Source organism: Zootoca vivipara, chromosome 5 (assembly GCF_965207765.1).
Source record: "Zootoca vivipara chromosome 5, rZooViv2.hap1.1, whole genome shotgun sequence".
Lineage (NCBI taxonomy): Eukaryota > Metazoa > Chordata > Lepidosauria > Squamata > Lacertidae > Zootoca > Zootoca vivipara.
The window spans coordinates 37,809,003-37,828,733 of NC_142588.1; the positions used below are offsets into that span (position 1 = coordinate 37,809,003).

General features: G+C 39.5%; 1 protein-coding gene across 1 annotated transcript in view; it reads left to right on the plus strand.

The window, feature by feature from the left end:
- TCERG1L (transcription elongation regulator 1 like) overlaps positions 1 to 18,922 on the plus strand; it is a 164,220-nt gene extending 145,298 nt beyond the window's left edge. The window contains exons 9-13 of the mRNA XM_035138259.3: positions 1,176 to 1,245; positions 5,814 to 5,943; positions 7,909 to 7,998; positions 14,384 to 14,502; positions 17,795 to 18,922. Coding sequence (XP_034994150.3) covers positions 1,176 to 1,245; positions 5,814 to 5,943; positions 7,909 to 7,998; positions 14,384 to 14,502; positions 17,795 to 17,951 — 566 coding nt within the window. The 3' untranslated portion in view covers positions 17,952 to 18,922. The remainder of the gene's footprint in view (positions 1 to 1,175; positions 1,246 to 5,813; positions 5,944 to 7,908; positions 7,999 to 14,383; positions 14,503 to 17,794) is intronic.
- The last annotated feature ends 809 nt before the right edge of the window (positions 18,923 to 19,731 follow it).

Below are 19,731 nucleotides of genomic sequence, written 5' to 3' on the forward strand. Positions count from 1 at the left end.
ATGGCCTGATAGCTGCATTGAACCAGCGCAGTTGGGATATGTGATGTCTGTATGTTTTACTCAACAACCTGACCTTTTCTGCTGCTCCAGAGAGTTGAAACCATTTGGGTTCAGAGTTGCAAGAAATTGGACTTTATGTTGAAACAATGAAGAAGAACTTCCTGGTGGTACTATCTGTTTGTTGGTAGAACTGTCTGCCTCTAAAGATGGTAGGCTATTATTTGTTAGAGGTTTTTAAGAAGCGGCTAGAGTCTCCACCTGTTAGGGACAGTGTCACAATGTTTTCCAAAGGGTACATGACCTTTGAGGGCCCTTGCGACTATAGATACAGTCCCTAGCTGGATTGGGGAGAACACTTTTAAAGTTCTCTTACACACTTAATTGTAGTAACTCCATGACTTCCTCTCTCATCATAGACCATCCTCATATTTAAATATTCAAAATGGAGAGCAAATAGGGAGTATTTCACCCTTCCCCTCAATAAAAGTATTGTGCTGCTTATCAGAAATCATGTTGACTTTAGAAGACACACTAGAAATCGCAAGCCACACTGAACTGTGCTGGAGTTTGTTTCCAGTTCATTTTTATTCAGAGTGTGGTGCTCTATATGCAGAAAAGATAAAGTGCTTCAGAATTGCAGAAATAGATAATGGGATCATAAACATCACACTTCCTCTGAAAAACAGCCACATCCCACTGTAATTTGTTAGACAATATCTATGCCAAAACAGGAATCGATCATTTCTTTGGGCTATCCTCTAAATTTGAGAGACAGTAATGTCTGCATGTTTTTGATTGCAAGACAGAGTGTCAAGTTTAATGACAGAGAAACTTTATAGTTGCCCTACATTTGAGTAAGAATACCACAATACTTCTGGCAGAAAGGAGCTTCTATCAAATTTTTCAACTTGTCAGCAATAAAATGAACATATTTTTCATTTTATTTATTCTCCAAATGTGAAATGACAACCTTTCATTTTAAAAAAGTAATAATAAAATGTGTGAGGATCAAAACAAGAAATTCTAGTGTTCTAAGGTAACTCCAAATTGCCAGATAAATTCACACATCTTTAGAAACTGAATAGACTTCAGGAAAAGCTAAAGAAATATTAGCTGATTAGTCTAATGTAAAGTTTTTAATTTGTCTACTTTTCTCTTTTTAATTTTACTTTTAGCAGATAAAAGTGATGGCTCTTTTGCAGAAGATTTAAATGATGATCACAGTACCAAAACAAAGAGAAATAAGTAAGTAATATTTTTTCTGCACATGGGATCCATGAAGTAACCTTTGCTGAAGATGCCAAAATGGACTTTGACTATATGAAGAATTTCAAGTCCTTATTTTAAATTTAAATTATTTTAATTAAAATTAAACCCAACCATAGCAGAGGTGTTTATCTGCATGGATTAAGGGAGGAATTCAGAGTAAAGCTGCTGAAATTATTAGAGCTAACTTAGTCATGTTCATTAATTTCAGTGGGGCTACTCTGCAAAGAACTTAATTGAAAGCCATCCTAAACTTTCCTCCACAGCTTGGTTTGTAAACTGTGCCCACAGAATATCTGACTAGTAAAATTTTTAATGGGCTTTTGTATTTTATTTGTTTGCTTATTAAATTTTTTATGCCACCCTTCATCCAAGGCAGTTTACAATATAAAAGCAATTTGCTGAAACAGTATCCTGGCCAAATCAGGAATGGAACTTGTTATTTGGGGGTGACACATTTTTGAGAAAAATAATAGCTGTATGAATCATAGTACATTTTGATATACAGCATGTCTGGTTGAATAAGAGAAAGGTTTTACATTTCCCTTAAATCAGAACTGGTGTTCTGCCAAAAAAAGAAGAAGAGGAAGTTTGACATTACACTTTATGGTTATTCTGGGTTACACTTTTGGTTATTTTGACTATGGTACTTTTGTTCCTGAGAGGAGTTGTGGGATACAGTGGATCACCCTCCCTGCAGACAGAGAAGGAGCCGCCTCCCTTGGAAACCTCCATGTTTAGGTCACAAAAGAAACTTCATTTCTCCCAAATAGAATTTCATAGGATTTCCCCCAGTTCAAAAAAGTTGTGCCTTTAGCCTGGGCAAAAATACCATTGACCTCAATGAGGCTTAGCAGACATGTAGGAGATTGCACTTGTCACCTATAATATGCACAGTGGCATATTTTTCCCTACTTAGTTGTTTTATTTTATTATAAGAAATGGAGAAACCATTGAATTATTATTATTATTATTATTATTATTATTATTATTTGTATCCCGCCCTCCCCAGCCAAAGCCAAGCTCAGAGCAGCTAACATATAAATAAGATGATATGCATAATACAAACAATCAATCAGTTAAGATATATCCCACAATTAATTCAAACAATTAAAATTAAAATTAAAACTGGACAAGTGGCAATCTTCAGGTTAAAACTGGAAGTAGTTAATACTCCCCCAGACCAGCTGTTTCCACTCATATTATATGACCTAAGAGCAGGCTGAGAACTTCCTTTGTGTTTGTTCTCATACAAAGAGAAAGGAATCAGGCTGAACCCTGACCAAAGGCCTGGCGGAACAGCTCTGTCTTGCAGGCCCTGCGGAAAGATGTCAAATCTCGCAGGGCCCATGTCTCTTAATAATAAACTTTTATTTGTATCCCGCTCTCCCCGGCCGAAACTGGGCTCAGGGCAGCTAACATCAAATATATAACATTGGTATAAAATCAAACTATAGTTAAATTACCTCCTAAAAACAAGTCAGGATCAAATTAGAATATAATTCAATGGTTTCCCACAGCATTAGGGTTGGGAACAGTAATGCTCATCATCATTTGCGTCATTTTTAATTAACTGTACTTAAAAGAGGCAGCCAGAGAGCATCTTTGTTGATGAAGTAGCTTTCTGGATTTCCACCCATTTCTCTGGAAATAAAAATTATTTTTGGTTACCAGAAATTGGACTGGAAGCTTTATAGATCATATTACAGAATAGGATAATTTCAGGAGAATGAGAATGGCTAATACAATATCTAAGTCACTATTATATAGAGTGACAATTTGATGCCTTTGGAGCTGCTAACACCATGCAATACCCATTTTTAGTATAATTTAATAGTGAAATTGTATAATGCAATTATTGATGGCAAGAAAATAATGTTAGGACACATATTGCTTTACTGGGTAATGGAATTTATTAGCTGAAAGATTTTAACATTTCCCATTTTGGCTGAACCATTTAGAACCTTTCGAGAATAAAATCATGTTTATGTCCAATGGCTAAAAGTTTCTAATCAGGTGCAAATGTAGTTAGTTGACTTCAGCTTGGTTTTGTCAGAGAGAATCATCTCTTTTCTGAAAGTTTCTAAAACAGATATTATTGGCACTACAATATATTTAAACCGCTGATTGTGTAGCAAGAATGCCAAAATAATTTTAACCCACATCCCTTATAGTTTTGTTCCCCATGCTAGAGACAATAAGATGCAGTCAGCTGAATAGGTAAAGGTAACGTGAAGGACCCCTGGACAGTTAAGTCCAGTCCAATTCGACTATGAGGTGCAGCGCTCATCTCCACTTTTCGGCCGAGAGAGCTGGCGTTTGTCCATAGACAGCTTTTCCAGGTCATGTGGCTGACATGACTAAACCGGTTCTAGCACACAGAACACCATAACAAGTGCTAGAGCACACGGAAATGCCATTTACCTTCCTGCCGCAGTGGTACCTATTTATCTACTTGCACTGGTGTCCTTTGAACTACCAACCTTATGATCGGCAAGCCCAAGGGGCTCAGCGGTTTAGACCATAGCGCCACCCGCGTCAGGGGAATAATGTATCCCTTGAGCATTTTGAGCATCTCCATTTATTTCACTGGAAGAATCTCTGTAGGGGCTTCTTCAATGCTGAGATAGTAGAGTTCCAATCTGCCCGCAGAACTAGCCCTTATAATTTACATAGCACACATATAATAAAACTAACAACCATTTTAGTCACCCTGTAAACAAATCTTGCACATTGTAGATGGCATGAAATGCAATGGGTTGCCTGTTGCCTCTGGTTAGCACTGAACAAGCCAAGCCCGAATGGGGCCCCAGCGCTGCCACAGCCGTTTAAATGGCTAACCCCCACCCCCAAGCTTAAACAGCTAAACCCCACCCCAAGCCAGCCCTATTGGCTCGCTGAAGGGCTTGGCGCGGCAGCTGGGGGAAGGCTGACGAAGGGGGCCAAATACGCCCCCCTGCTGATGCAGGAGCCATCTCCCGCTCACAACCCCCCCCCCCTGGAAGGAGGAGAGGTCTTGTGAGTCGAGGACCTGCCACCCACATAGAGATAAATAAGACACAAGGACACATGTATTTTAGGTTAATGGGTTAATTAAGGCCACAACTTTATTGGTTACTGGTTACAGCATGTGAGAGGTATTGGCTTAGGCATTGGATCAAACAATCTAAATGACCCCACCCCGCTCAGCAGGGAGTCATTCAAGGGTTAACAGCCAGTGGGCAGAGCTTGTTGATGCAAATACAACTGGAAGCTCCCCCAGACGTCACCAGGGGTTGTGCCATGCCCCTAGCCACCAGCAGGGCATCGGACAGGATCCACAACCGCCGGATTCCTTTAACAGAAAACCTAAACAAAGGGAGGGGTAGGTGATGGCCACAACCTGCCCTCCAACACACCACACATATTCCAATACCTAACCGCCACCCGAGCCAAAGAGGCTCGCTGCCAAATACCCTCACAGCTGCAACCAATCCCTAATGCTTCTGATGATATCGGCCAACCACACATCATTTCCTGGTTCAGAAAGATGAATGCCATCGTCTCGAAACAGAGCAACCTCGCTGAACCTGATGTCAGCATGCTCAATCACATGGCCATTCATATAACACAGTTTGTAAGCCACCACACGATTCACGAGTTTCCTGGATTTGTCAATGGCCACAGGGCCACACCAAACTCTCACCAAACTGCCACACCAAACTCTCCTCTTCAGAAAGGAGGACCAAAACAAGGTTGTCTCAGGAAATAAAGCTGCAAGTTCATCCAAATCCTTCATGAGTTAAAACACTGTTTCAGGACAAATCTTTCCTTTATTTATTACAGACTTAGCTACCTCTCCTCATCCTTTCCTGACTAAGCTTATAGTAAGCACAGTGGGTAATAGGGGGAACTGTTTGTAAAAAGAGATAACAAATATTTATCACTTCACTGCCTTTAAAGCCCTATCACATCTAAGTAGGAAATGTATAAGTGTAGATATCTTGAGAAGACACATCGTTCAAAAGGCCCTCAGAATAAGACATCTTCCCCACAAATCAAAATCTGGTGCCACAGCTTTCCCTTAGTCTAGAAGTTGAGAATGCACTCTATCCTAAATAGAGCAGGGAAGGAGTTTTCCTCCAGATAAAGCTTTCTCAGTCAATAGAGACTGAACATCCAAGTAAGGACTATCCCCCAGAAAACAGTCTTAGCAGTCTACCACCTGAACTCTCAGCTCCAATTAAAGCATCCTCTCTCAGCCTTGTGCCCTCAATATGTTTTGGACTATAACTTCACTCAGCCCCTTCCAGCATGGTTGATGAGTGCTGTAGCTCAAAATGTATGGAGGGCACCAGGTTGGGAAAGTCTGTTTTTAATGCCTCTAAAGAATGGGGTTAAGAACATGCTAGCTGCAAATATCTTTAAACTTAGGCAAAAATAAGTTAATACAAGAACACTATGTGCAACAAGTTACTGCTTTTATTTATCTAGTTCCTGCTGAGTTGTTAAAGATAATTGAGCGTTAAAAATTTATTCCATCCTGCATATTACTTGCATTATTTAAGACTGGAAGATCCTGAGAACACCGGGCTAGACAAGGTCGAAGAGAAAAATGTGAAAGCATCAGAAGATCAGATTATACTTCCATTGGAAGAACGTATTACCCATTTCAGAGATATGCTTCTGGAAAGAGGGGTAAGAAATAAAGTTGGACTGGCTTGATTCCAGCAGATTATGAGAACACGATATAAACTCAAGATTTCTAACAGTATGTTGCAACCATCTCATGATCCTACAGCTTCTATAAATGCTTTTAAATATTGCTTTCCTATCAACATTTATCACTGTTGAATGATGTTATGTTGCTTCCATTTGTTTTACAAAAGGCTAGGTGATGTAAAGGACACAATATAAATGTAATCTGTGCCCAGAGAGTTTATAATCTTTCTTATTGCCTGATTTTAGGCATGTTCTCTGTCTTTGAGTAACAGTTCAGATACCCAATGGAAACATGTTTAATTACATTCCGTTACACACAAAACCATCTCTGATTTAGACTTGATCTAACTACCGTAATTCTACATCCCATGGTTGACATGTTTCTAATGATATGATTCTAAGAGTATGTTCTATTCATTATGAAGAAGCACAGTGAATAGGACTGGTTAGAACAGAATAATCCAATCCATTATGGGACATAAATATCTGAAAATTGTTCTTAATTCTACCAACTTTTGTGTTTCAGTGGAAATGAGAAAGTTTTATTAGGTTTAACATTTTGGGTGACATCCAGTCATGGTGTCCTGCCTATGCAACAGACTTATGGTTATCTAAACAACATTCTCCTTTCTCTACTACAGAGGGCTGGGGAAGCCTCTGGAGAGAAATTGGGGACACAAGGGGCAGGGAGGAAAGGGAATATTGTTGTATCTGCTGGCACAATCATGGATCTTGCCCTTTGAGTAACATTTTTTACACAAGCCTTCAGCCTAAAGAACGACAATCTCCTATAGGAGATTCCCAACATGTTTGACCTAAGTTTCTCCCCTGATTGGAAGGCTACTTAGAGCAAGATTCAACATCAACATATTCTATTTGGCTTCCCTAAGACTGCCCCAGTATCTGTTATTTCTGATGTTGGCAGATAGGTACAGATATGGAGACAGACAAAAGGAGACCATTATTACAGAGTGAGGACCTAGCCATGAAAGAGCTACATGTGTCTCATAACTATACAAACAAAATCCAGTGAAGCATCTAGCCCGATGAAGAGTTCTGGAGAACTCTGAAGCTTATTCACTGTTTTATGACACTTGGGTTTTATTAAGGTTTTGCCCTACTGTAGATTTGGTTTGTGTTTTGTTTTTATGGACCCCAACTGCTAAAGAAGAAGCAAAGCAGGATGGATTACATGCTTGAATTACCTAATGAGGAACAATTACTTTCTATAGTAATTTTATACTGGTTTATGTGAACCAATAAGTTTTGGGTGATTAATCAGTATATAAATCCTGTTAAATAAAAATAGTGAGCTAGCCCATCCCAGTTTCTACTCAGCCTAAGCCTGATCTGAAAGCTGATTCAAATGGATCTATCATCATCATCATCATGATTTGCATCTGCATTTATTAGTCACTTCTGGAAAACTGACCCAAAGCAACTTACAAAACCTATCACTAACAAGTATTTAGAGGACCATTACAAAAAGAATAAAACTTTGAAGGATGAAAGCTGAGTGAAGTGCATTTGAGGAATAAGATAATTTCTGAATAAAAAATCCTGGTTATAAGAGTGGGTGAGGGACATAATGAAATAGTTATAGGTGTGTGAGCAAAAAGGATGTGTCATATTGATTTCTGATCTGTTTCCTATTGTATTGCTCTTTCCTTCAAAAATGTTGGGTTTTTTTTTTTTTTGCTGTTTTTTATTCCTGCATCATACATTTTCCATTCTGTTCTCACAGTCATTCTCCTCTTAAGCCCAGTTCCCCTGATTAAGATTTTTTCTGCTTCTTGAATAAGTTAGGTCATAGTTAACACTGTAGCTTGTGGCATTCTTGCAGTGTACTGTTTTCTCACTCAGAAATTGAATTTACAGCCAGGTTAGTTCCAAAACCTTCAGAAAATTGTTTATATATCTTCCATTCATATCTTCCTTCAGGTCTCTGCATTTTCCACATGGGAAAAAGAGTTACACAAAATAGTATTTGATCCACGTTATCTCCTACTCAACTCAGAAGAACGTAAACAGGTGAGTTTGAAGTTTTATAACAATGCATGCCTCCCCCAACAGTTCAGAGTGCTTGAGCCAATTCACGTTACATTTTTTAAAGTACATGAAATACCTGAAATAAATATGGCATAAAAATGGGAATCAGAAATCAGTCCTTGCTTCCATGCTGTAAACATAAACTGAGGGAAATGAGCCATGAATATATTTCAGAAAGAGGCAAACTGAAAATATAAGCAGATATGCAAAGGAAAGTTGAAACAGGGAAGTCCATCCATTTCTGTGGAATTCATGGTGGACAAAAGATAAGCAGTTGGTTAGTTTCAATCTTTGATCTTCTGAATTAGTGTATTGTTCCTCATACTTTACCAGCCATGTGACAATCTACATATCCTTCAACTGTCCCAGGAAAACTAGGACATCCCTTTTTTGTGTGACAGCATGGCAGCCGTTATGGGTGCTGCAATCTTGCCCCGAAAAAGCACTTTTTTGTGGGGGCCACGATCTTGCATGGTCACATGACTCATGTGAGAACATGGTGCTGGAAGACAGTCTCCTGATTTTTCAACTTGGGTATAAATTCTACTCTTTTCTACTAAATAAATTCTGAGTATACTGATTCACACTAGCTTCTATAAGTCCAGGCCTGTATAGGCCTTGTTCTGAGCCAACAAGGAAAATAATGAGGGTATCACACTATTTCCTTATGAGACTTTTGCAATGTTTAAGGTTAGCAAAGCAGCCACATTTTGCACTTTAGGTCACTATTATAGCCAAAAAAATTAGATAAGCAGTCCTATGAATTATATCACTTACTGGTGATCAGAATCTCCAGTTTACAAATGATGTGAACTGCCCTGAGATTTGTGGATGAAGGGCAGTATACAAATTTAATAAATAATAATAATCTTTCTCCAAGCTTTTAGTTTGAATCACCAACAATAATCTCAATATTTTGTAGTCTGGTGACTATCTGATATATTCTAACAGTTTAAAACATCATGTTTGGATGGAAAGAAAGCCTTTCTCCTGTAGATGAAATATCAAACACAACAAATAGGTTAATGTAAACTTACTGCAAACTGATGTTTGTGGGAGTTGCTCAACATTCCAGGTTGGATACAAAGATGCCTTTCCATTCAGAAAAGGAATTGTTTTCTTCTCTGTTATTAAACACTGTAATTCTATTTGGGCATTCAGTCTCCTTGCCTGTAAACAAACACGAGGAAGCAGGAGCACACTGCAAACCCCCACTTCTTCCTGCACACTATCTCTACACAGTTTAGAAGGTCTAAAGTAGGGGCGGTGGTGTAGCATAGGGGAGAGCACAGGGGTGATTGCCCCAGGTGCAAAATTGTTAGGGGTGCAAAATTGCAACACTTGGTGCTGCCTCAATAGAGCTGTGTGCTTCTGTTGCTGGGCTCCATTGAAAATGGCTTCTCCATGAGAACCAGGAAGTGACCTCTCTAGGCAACAGAATGAATCTTCTTTTCTCATCTGTGCGGCGGGTGCAATCTCCTGGGTGATGCAGACACCATTAGGCAGTTGAATGTGCATGTGTACTCCATCCATTTCCTTCCCACGCAGCCCCGGATGCTGGCAACCCATGCTATGCCACTGAGTGGAGAGCCCCATCTACCTTTGAAGCTCGCAGTGTAATTAAAAATCCTGATTGTACAGAAGCTCAAAATCCTAAAAGGAACCCCCAGAATTTAGGAGGCTTCCCCCTTCAGACCTTTGCCCTCAAACTCATGAGGAGACTGAGCACCTTGCATAGTGATCATGTTGGGGTGAGCCATATCTAAATTGTGTTTGCTTTTAGCAAAGAATGGTTACCATTTTTAGGGTAAAACTATAATTGGGAATTTGAAACTGTAACCTAACAATGCACTTAGAAGGCGGTTTTATACAGCAAGGGGGACACTGTATTCTGTTTCAGTGATTTAAGCAAGGGCACAGTCTAGACCGTGCCTAGTCAATCAAGCTTTATTGCGCCTTTCATTTATCAAGCATGTACATGATATAGTAAAATTGCTTAATGAACAGTCGATAAAGCTTATACTATAGATATTAGCTTTGAAACATTGGTGACATGGGTCTCATTTGCGAAATATATTACGTACTCAAGGAAAATGACTATGAAAAGCAATTTTCAGTTCTTCTTTATATAGAAGATTAAAATTGTGTTCCTACTAGTAAAAGAGGGTAATCTAATTGCAGAGAAGGAAATTTTATGTAGTGTTAAAAATGTCCTCCTTTTGGTCAACTGGAAAGATTAACATTTATTGCAGGATTGATCATCTCACCTTTAGCAACTCTTCATACAAATAAGCACTACACAAATTAAAATTAGTGACAGGTGAAAGGCAGAACACTAGATTTTGTGGCTAAACCTTCATGCCTGAATTAGGATGCAAAATAGTTGTGGGTTCTTCAGAGCCATAGTTATGTTCCATTAGAATGTGGGTGAGAGGTGGCCTCCTACCAACTAAGTCAAGTGACACATTTTGCAGAATTATGCATAATGCACATTATATATTAGAATTCTGACATTCTAATTGATGCTCTGGATTGCAAGTAGAGGAGATTATTTTTCAAATGTATCTTGAGCTACAAGGGAACACAGAGCTGCAGTTATTTTTGCTTATGGTGATTCTCTGGGTCCCTTATCTGATGAAAGTGAATCTCTGCAGTGGGAGCCTTTTGTATCAGGGCTCCAAATCATGCAAGGAGACTCCACAGATACAACAGACTCCCTGTTGAAGTAGTTCACTGTCTTACAACATGCAAGGGGCCTAGAGAATCTGTGCAACCTCAGCATGGGGCTAGACTAAACCCTGCTACACCCAGGCTCCCACTTAGCTCAATAATACTTGATTAATCCAATTATATTTTTAAAAAACGAAAGACTATTTGGCAAATTGTGTGTTGTATTATTGATGTGGCCTCTTCCCCTACATAGATAAGGGCTTTGAAAAGGGCAAATTTACCACTTTGTCTATTGGAAGGGCCTGTCGATGAACAGAGAAAGGTCTGTTCTCATATTATCTCTCCGTTGTATGAAAGGCCAGCAAGTCAGATGTTGAACTTTCGTAAAAATTTGTTTGCTAACGGAGCAAATAACTAGGCGCCGTTCCCTTGAGACTATCTGAGGAATGAGCTTCTTTTGATTAAATACAAATCCCCATGCTGCAATGCCATTTCACATTTATTTATTTATTTATTTATTGTTATGTCCCAACAGATGGCTTTCCTCTCTGCCCACAATGAAGCTACATTCCTGACAGCAAAATAATCAACAAATGAGTGGATTTTGGGTCTAGAAATAGCATTGCATTTAGGGGCTCGGGTGCTGGGATAATGAGCCACTTATCAATTTTAACTTAATGTGGTCATCTATTTTTGACTGCATGGAAAGCTCTTTCCTGTAACTATTAAAGTGAGCACCTTATCATATTATTCTTTGGCAGTCGCAATAACAGTAGAAAGGAAAGTACATTGGTGTGGTGGTGGTGTTTTTAAAAAAGAACCTGAGATGGGTTCAGTAAAAATAATTAAAATAATCCTTGTTCTACTAGCAGAAAATAGTTCGTTTATTGCTGTTCTCAGAACAGAATGGCTATGATCCAGCTGTGCATGCATGGCCCTGGCAAAGAAGCATAGATATGCCAATAAGGCAGTTTGAAGGGAGAGCTGACTCGGGGAAATCCAAACTTTACCCCCACCCCATTCCTAAAGTGCTAATCAATACAGGTGCAATTTATTTGCCAGGCTAAATATGCATCATAGCTGCTGGATTGGGAAATCACATATGCAGCACGTGTTTCCATGTGCGGTTTCCATGTGTGGATAGGGATACTTGGACTGAAGCCTGCTTCCATGTGCCCATTGCCCCTAGTTGGATGGGGGGGAGGACCTCATTTGTTGGTATGAAATATAAAAATGGGCTATTCTAAATCAGTTGCGTTGAGCTACATTTTTGTAATTCCCATTCCGCACATGCTCTTTTCTCCCTAAAATATGCATCATATGATGAGCACATGTGCCTGCTTTATACCAAGTCAGATCATTGGTCCATGTGGCTCAGCATTGTCTACAGTGGCTGGCAGCAGGTTTCCAACTTTTCAGGCAGAAACCTTTCTCAGCCTTACCTGGATGCCGGGGATTGAACCCGGGACCTTCTGCATGGAAAATATGGTACCTCCCAGTCAAGTTAGAATCTAAGTGCCAGCCCTCAAATTACTCCACTTGCAATTGTGCTCACTTGAGTCACTTCAGTGAATCTTGCAGTGAGCCTTCTAGACCAATGTTTTTTTCAATTTGTTATGCCAGTGCATGAATCAAGCAAGTCATGAATCATGGTGCTGCAATTAGCCAGAAAACTACTTCGTTAGCCTTCAGCCCGTGGTTCAGACCCAACAGTCTACTGTTATTTAACCTCTAATTAGCCACAACATCCAGCTACATGCCATACCATATATAGATGGCGACTCCAATCCTGCCCAAACAGCCTCGGGTTTACATTTGTTAGAACAACCATCAAACTACTTCCTCTCCAATCTTTCCGCAGAAAGCCAGTTACCCTGGAACTAAGTGGATCAGAATTGGATTGTGGATTGAACTTTCTCTTGTTTTATTGGTATTTCATCTCATCTCACAGATCAATTACTGTGAAAAGGTCACAGCAGATTAACAATGATTACTCTACAGATGTAAAAGAAATGATATTGTGAGCCTCGGGGAACATACACTAGGAGTACTAAGGCACACAGAAGTAAAAGTGTCTTTGTGAAGCAATTTCCCTTTGCAGGCAGATATTACCTGTCAAATCAATTACTATTAGGTGTCATCAAAAAGTATAGCATTGCTTCATTTGCATGCCTACCAGCAATTTGCCAAAGTCCCTTTATGAACTTATGAAACAGAGCCAAACATTAGTTCATTGAGCCCAGTGCTGTATGATCCAACCAGCAACAGTTATTTAAGGTCTCCTGCAGAGTTCCCCCCCAAAAAAGTCTGGCACCTAGATTCTCTTGATTAGAACTACTGGGAACTGAACTAGGGGTGTGTGATGTCAGCAACAGTTTTGTTGCTCTATTCATTTTCATGATTGAAAACTTCCTTCCTTTTGGTTTTTCATGGTGTTGGTTCTTTTTTGCCATTCCAATTTCTGTTGATTCCCATTGATTCCAACAAGAGAACCAAATTCTCTTCCACTGTCAATAACTTCCGTATTTTATATCATTATGCCCCAAAACACAGGCTAAGAAAATAACATCAGATTATCGGAGTGTAATGAGGGGAGCATGTTGGGCCCTCCTTGTGGGCTTCCCATAGGCAACTAATTAGGCATGGTGAGAACAGGATGCCAGGCTAGATGAGCCACTGACCTAATCCAGCAGTCAGTTCCCCCTTGCTTTCCCCTAGCACCCCATCCATTGAAACAAGAAGAAAATAGCAAAGACGACACCAAATGACACCAAATCCATAGCTCCAGATTTGGAGTTGCTTGCACTTTGGGGTTCAGCTTGTAACAAATGGACTAAAAAGATCTCATTCATCCCATTAAAAAAATGTTCCAAATGCACACCCTAAACTGAACTCAGGACCTTGTCCAACCTGAATTCAACTGCTGACCCACAATCTTTGTCTTGAAACCTTCCCTGATTAAACTCCTATTAGGTGTTGTGAAATCCCTGGAGTTAGAACAAGCAATTTCAAGAGTTGATTCAGATGTTACTGATCAGTGGTGTAGTGGAGGGGGAATGTAAATGAGTGCAGCTTTGGGACATTTTCCAGAGCAAAAGCAAATATAACATCTGGGGTTCCTACAACACACCAACAGCTAGTGCCTTGCAAGATTCTTTGCATTTCTAATCAAAAGTTAAAGGTTGTGTTTCAGGCAACTAGATGAAGATGTTTTGTTAGAGCTCAATGTGAGTTACAGGTTGAGCTAATGAAGTCAAAAGTAAGCTGCACTGAGGCTAGCTCACTCCCAGGACACTGCATAGGATTGTAGTCATGCTAATAACAATACATTGGTTATTATGCTATATACTGCTGCTTTTTGGTCTAGGTGTATGGGTGGGTGTAGATTAAAACAACTCTCCATAGACAAAACTGAATGAGGTTCTCATGCAATGGTTTCTATTTGAAACGCTTTCATGTCAGTCCCCATTCTCCAATGATTGAAAGGAGATGGGTTTCAGAACCATGCTATGTTTGTAGAACAGGGATGGTTAAGCTGTGCACTCTGACTTCCATCAGGCTAGTGGTCAGCAGTGACAGGAGTTGTTGTCCTGCAACATCTGAAGGACCACCCTTGTTCTAAAAGCCAATATGAACTTCACCAACCAATTTAGCAAATTTAATAATGTGTGACTCCCCCCCTTATTCTCCACCTAAGATATTTGAACAGTTTGTCAAGACCAGAATAAGAGAAGAATACAAGGAAAAGAAAAACAAGTTATTGCTAGCCAAAGAAGAGTTTAAGAAGCTTCTGGAGGAATCTAAATTATCACCACGGTATGGAACTATTTTCTGGCACTGATCTTATTTAAGAATCTTAGACACTGCCTAGAATTGGGTTGTGCTTGTTTTGCCTAGAAATCTATGCAATGTTGAATGTGAATACAGTCATACCTCGGTTTAAGTATGCCTCGGTTTGAGTATTTTCAGGTTGAGTACTCCACGGTCCCATCTGGAACAGATTGATCCATTTCCATTATTTTCAATGGGAAAGTTCACTTCAGGTTAAGTACGCTTCAGGTTAAGTACAGACTTCCGGAACCAATTGTGTTTGTAAACTGTATGTTGTTTCAGATTTGAAGCACTAGATACAATGCAGCAAACCCTGCAGCTCCAGGCAGATTTGAGGAAGCCCCATTATGGTTTAAAGCTTTTGCACAGTAGCTGTGCTTAGTGCACCTTAAAGTGCACCTAAAGTGTGGTTATGAATGAGGAGAAGTTTGATTCAATTCACATTTATAGGCAAACTTCAAAACTTTTATGGCGAACTGCATATGAAACCTCAAAATCCTGTAATACGGTGTCCACTATGGCCCCTCTGGACTAGGTCACATGTCCTGAGCCATTTCACAAGGAAAGGCCATAGCTCAGTGGTAGAGCATCTGTCTTGCACGCAGAATGTCCTAAATTCAATCCCCAACATCTCCAAGTAGGAGTGGGGAGACTTCCTGTCTGAGACCCTGGAGAGCTCCTTCCAGGCAGTGAAAACAAGCTAGGTGGACCAATGAGCCTGATTCAGTCTTAGGCAGCTTCCTATGTTCCTTCCCACAACTTCATTCATCGGCCATTACATTCTGCTGGTGGGTGCCATTTTGTGGTAGCCATCTTTTCCCCCAGAATACATCCCAGATGTTCACCCACCAACTGGAACTGTGTGGGTGTTCCAGTAAGCTGTACCTCTCCCCCAATTCAGGCTGAACTTTTGACAATCTTGAAATGTCAGCTCAGTGCTAGTCTTCACCAACTCTCCTTTCCTTCAGTTCTCAACTCAACCATGCAGGAAGATCTAAACTTTATAGCCAGGAGCATCTCTATAAATTGTGTACATAAGGTGTATATTAGATGTAGTGTTTTACGTCCATAGTCACAAAATGTTCATATATTGGTGCACTAAGTATCAGAGCCAATATGCTGATTGAGATCTAGTTCATAGTCATATGTTAAATTTGATGATTTGATCCGTAGCTTTTATCATATTGTACTAAACAACTTGAACAGTTAAAAATCCATTGCAGTAGTTCATTATGCTTTTGACTAAGGAACCCAATTGCAGATGTGATTAGTGCTTGCAGTATGTATAAGTACAAGTGTGTTTATAATGCAAAATCAGTAAAGCGTTTCCTTTGCCGGCCTTTTGAGAAAACCCAAATTATTTCCACATAAGAATTTATCGTCAGTACTGTACAATAAATGTAAGATTTTGAATGGTTGCTTGCTTGCTTCTCCTAAGCTGTTTTCCATAAAAGCTGTTGAGAATCCCTTCGTGAAAAAAATGTGATTCTCATAACGAAATTTGCAAATCAAGATAGATTATGATAATGAAGTTTCATGTTACAAATATAAAGAATAAAACATGAACATTGTCTCTTAACTAGCATTTTGAAGAATTATGCATGCCGTCAGATACCGATATAAACAATATCGCTGCAGCTTCTGTTGATAGTATGAGTAAAAGTATTCCTTTGGCAATCTAACAGAAAACATTCCAGAATAATGTGATAGCTAGACAAGAATGGCAGGAGCAGATTTGTGTTCATTTTATAAGAACAAAACTCTCTGGGAGCTGCTGCAGTATTTATGGTCACTGCACCTACTCCAGGATTAAAGTGATAAGGGCTAACTAGGGGCTCAACTTCATGAAAAGCAACATAGGGGATCTGCACAAACACAATCACCTCTGTGGGTTCTGTCTCTGTGTGAACCTATTCTGCCCTGAGCCTGAAGCAATGTATTAGCTTCAGTCCCATATAGCACAGCTTTTGCAGCCCCAGGCACAGTGAAGCCACAAGCAGGTGGAGGCTGAACATAACAGCAATTGCAGTAAAACAGGACAGCAGTATTGGGATGTAAACAGGCCACAGTTTTAATGATTACAGATGAAAACAGGTTTTGGTGTAGGCGTTGGGTATGTATCCTGAAATCAACCAGTCCAACTGCTGGTTGATGGTTAGCCCAAGGTTAAGGGCTGTCCTACATGCATCAAACCAGGGCAACTTCCCACGCTCACTGTTTGGGGTGCTATGGCCTATCAGCCCCCGACAAGGACAAAGAGCCCCTCCCCCAGGATCCCACTAATGGAATATTCATAGTGTGGAGCAGGGTAGGGCCACCCCCTGTCCAGTGAGCCAACCCAATGCCTTATCTACCAGTAAGTTGTGACAATAGCTATGAAGGAGGCAAAGCCTTCAGGCAGACCCAATTAGTCTGCTGGCTCTGAATATGGCAGCCAAAGAACTTCCATAGCAAGGTCTCCCATACAGGTCTGCCCGCTTACACTCCCTCAGACAACACACAGACACATAAAATAAAAGAGGGTGGGGAATCCAAAAGAGAACTGAGACTGAAGCTCAGGCGTGGCTAGCTTTCATAGCCAGGGAACAGACCAGAGGAAAGACGTTAATACAAAATCAAACCTTTTGGAACACAAATATAAGCCAATATTTCAGTTTCCATATATTAAAATCACACTAATGTATATTTAATTGAGCAAATTCCCCATTCATCTAAGCTAGATTTATGTCTCTGATTTGTTCCTTCTAGGGGTCCATGGCAAAAAAATAAAAAAATAAATCCAATCCCCATTTCTCAGTTTGGAGTCAAAAGGCATTTCATTAAATGGAGTCTGACAAAAGTCTTCGCCTTGTAAATTTTTATAGTGTTGTTAACTCCAGCTAAAATTATGTGGGTCACATCCTTTCGATTGGCAGGCTTAAGCTAAAGAAGAATTTACATTCTTAATTTTCGAGAATCCTATCCAATTACTGTGGATGGTCCACAGTGAAATATTAATCAAGCTTCCTGCAATCGATAAGTATGTCTACATTCTGCAGAATGAAAATAATGGCTCGGGATGAGAAGTTGGGTAGATCAATGAGATTTCAAGATTTTGGCTTTAGTGTTTCTACTTCCAACATTACTGACAATGACAAGACACATTCAGAATAATTTCAATGTAGAAAGGGTGGACGTAGAATGAAGGGCCAAAGAATTAGAATATATATATATTGACAAATGAAGAGCTTTGTGAAAATGTCGCTTATGTTGATTCCCCCCTTCCCCCGCTCCCCAGGACAACATTTAAGGAGTTCGCAGAGAAATATGGCACAGATCAACGGTTTCGGCTTGTTCAGAAGAAGAAAGACCAGGAGCATTTTTTCAACCAATTCATACTTATCCTTAAAAAGAGAGACAAAGAGAATAGGATACGGCTACGGAAAATGAGATAAAAAGGAGACACGCAGAAAAGAACGCAAGTCAAATACTGTGACATCTACAGCAGAAGAAATGAATGGCATGCATTTTATGTCACCGTTTTGAGTTTTGGATCCCAGCAATTTAGAGGAAAGCCAGACAACCCAAATTGCCATCTGTGCACACAGGAAAGTTCGGTGCAAGTATGTCCAAGACTGTTGTGCAAGAATCTGTAGGATACTTCATTCTCAGAGACTTAATGTTTCATATTGAAGCTCTCTTTTGTACAACATTCAAGTTTGATGCATTTCTAATTACCATGATATGTCAGTCCCTTAATTGTTTTAATTATGCAAATTACTTGTAATATACACAAATTCTAAATCCGATGTGATTTGTAATTAAGCAGAAGCAGATGCCATCCATAATGATCTCAATACTTTTTTTTCCTTTAACCATTTAAGAAAAAATATCTGCGGCTGTATTCCTATGCACCCTTACTTGGAAGTATGGAACCCTTGAGATCCCTGGACCTTACTTCCTAGTAAAGGCGCTTAGGAATCTGCTGCACAGCAATGTTTGGGCAGCTTTGTACATTAAACATCAATGGTCCCAAGGTCCAGTGGTATTGAGGATATCATTACTCAATGTTCATAGGTCTAAGTCTAGTTTTATGGGTAGTAGTAGTAATAAGGTATTAACTGTTAACCATAGTGAAGAGTGTGAAAATCTTGGCACCTTTCCCCATAGAACAATGTATAAATCTTTTTTAAAAAAGAAAGAAAATAATGGCTTTGTAAGTAAATTATTCTGGATAGTGCTCTAAGCACACTGAACAGCGCAGCACTTCTCTATTAAAAGCTACTATAAAGAAGTTATTTTGTAAATCCATCCTACTAATATTTGAGTTATTTTTACTGTATGCGAAGAGTTTGCATGAGATTAGTCTCATCTTTGTATAAACAAATATTTTAACTTTTTTTTAATTAATAAATATTTTAAGACTACCACCGGGTGATTTTATTTTATCTACGTACCACAGTCACGTTTGCACTACAAATGAATTGCAAACAAGATATGGAGCCTTTTCAAGTTTCACTGCTGTAAACATTCCCAAATAGGAAGGAGAAGGAAAGCTTGTAAGTATTGTGGGTAAATAATATACTAATGAGCTCCATAGCATATTGTGAAGAAAGCAATCTTTTGCCTGTGAACTGAAGCATCATTCTGTAACCATGTGCTTAGATCTCGTTTCACCAGCCAAAGCAAAACAGCTTCTGTAGTTGTTCCTTCCTCTTTCTTTGAAGAAATAAGCTTTTCTCTGTCACAAAAGGACAGAGCTGTTTTCTCTGCTCAAAACAAGCACCACATGAGGAGCGAGAATATACTTAGCTTTAAAGAGCATTAGCAGAAAAGGTGGTTGTACATCCAAGGAAGATCTGACTGTAAAGACTGGTGTTTCAGGTGGTGTTTTGTTTTTATCAAAATTTCCCATAAACTGTTCCTTTCCTCCCCAAAGAAGGGGGTATTGATTTAATAATGGTGGGTGAACATTATAAAGCCGCTGGAGGCTGAACATCAAAATCTGTGTAGCTCTTGTGCATGTTTATGTTGTTGTGGAAAGGCGGTACGTGTGTGTTTTTTCTGAGCTAAAGAACTCTCTCCTCCAAAAAAGAAAATCCTAGGCATGTTCCTGTCAGTCCTCAATTGTACTTAAAATATAGATTTTACTAGGTATGGTAATTGCTGGCAGGCACAAATTCTTATAGAAGCTTTATCTTTTTGGTAGCACTGTTGCAGTGTGACTGCGTGGAA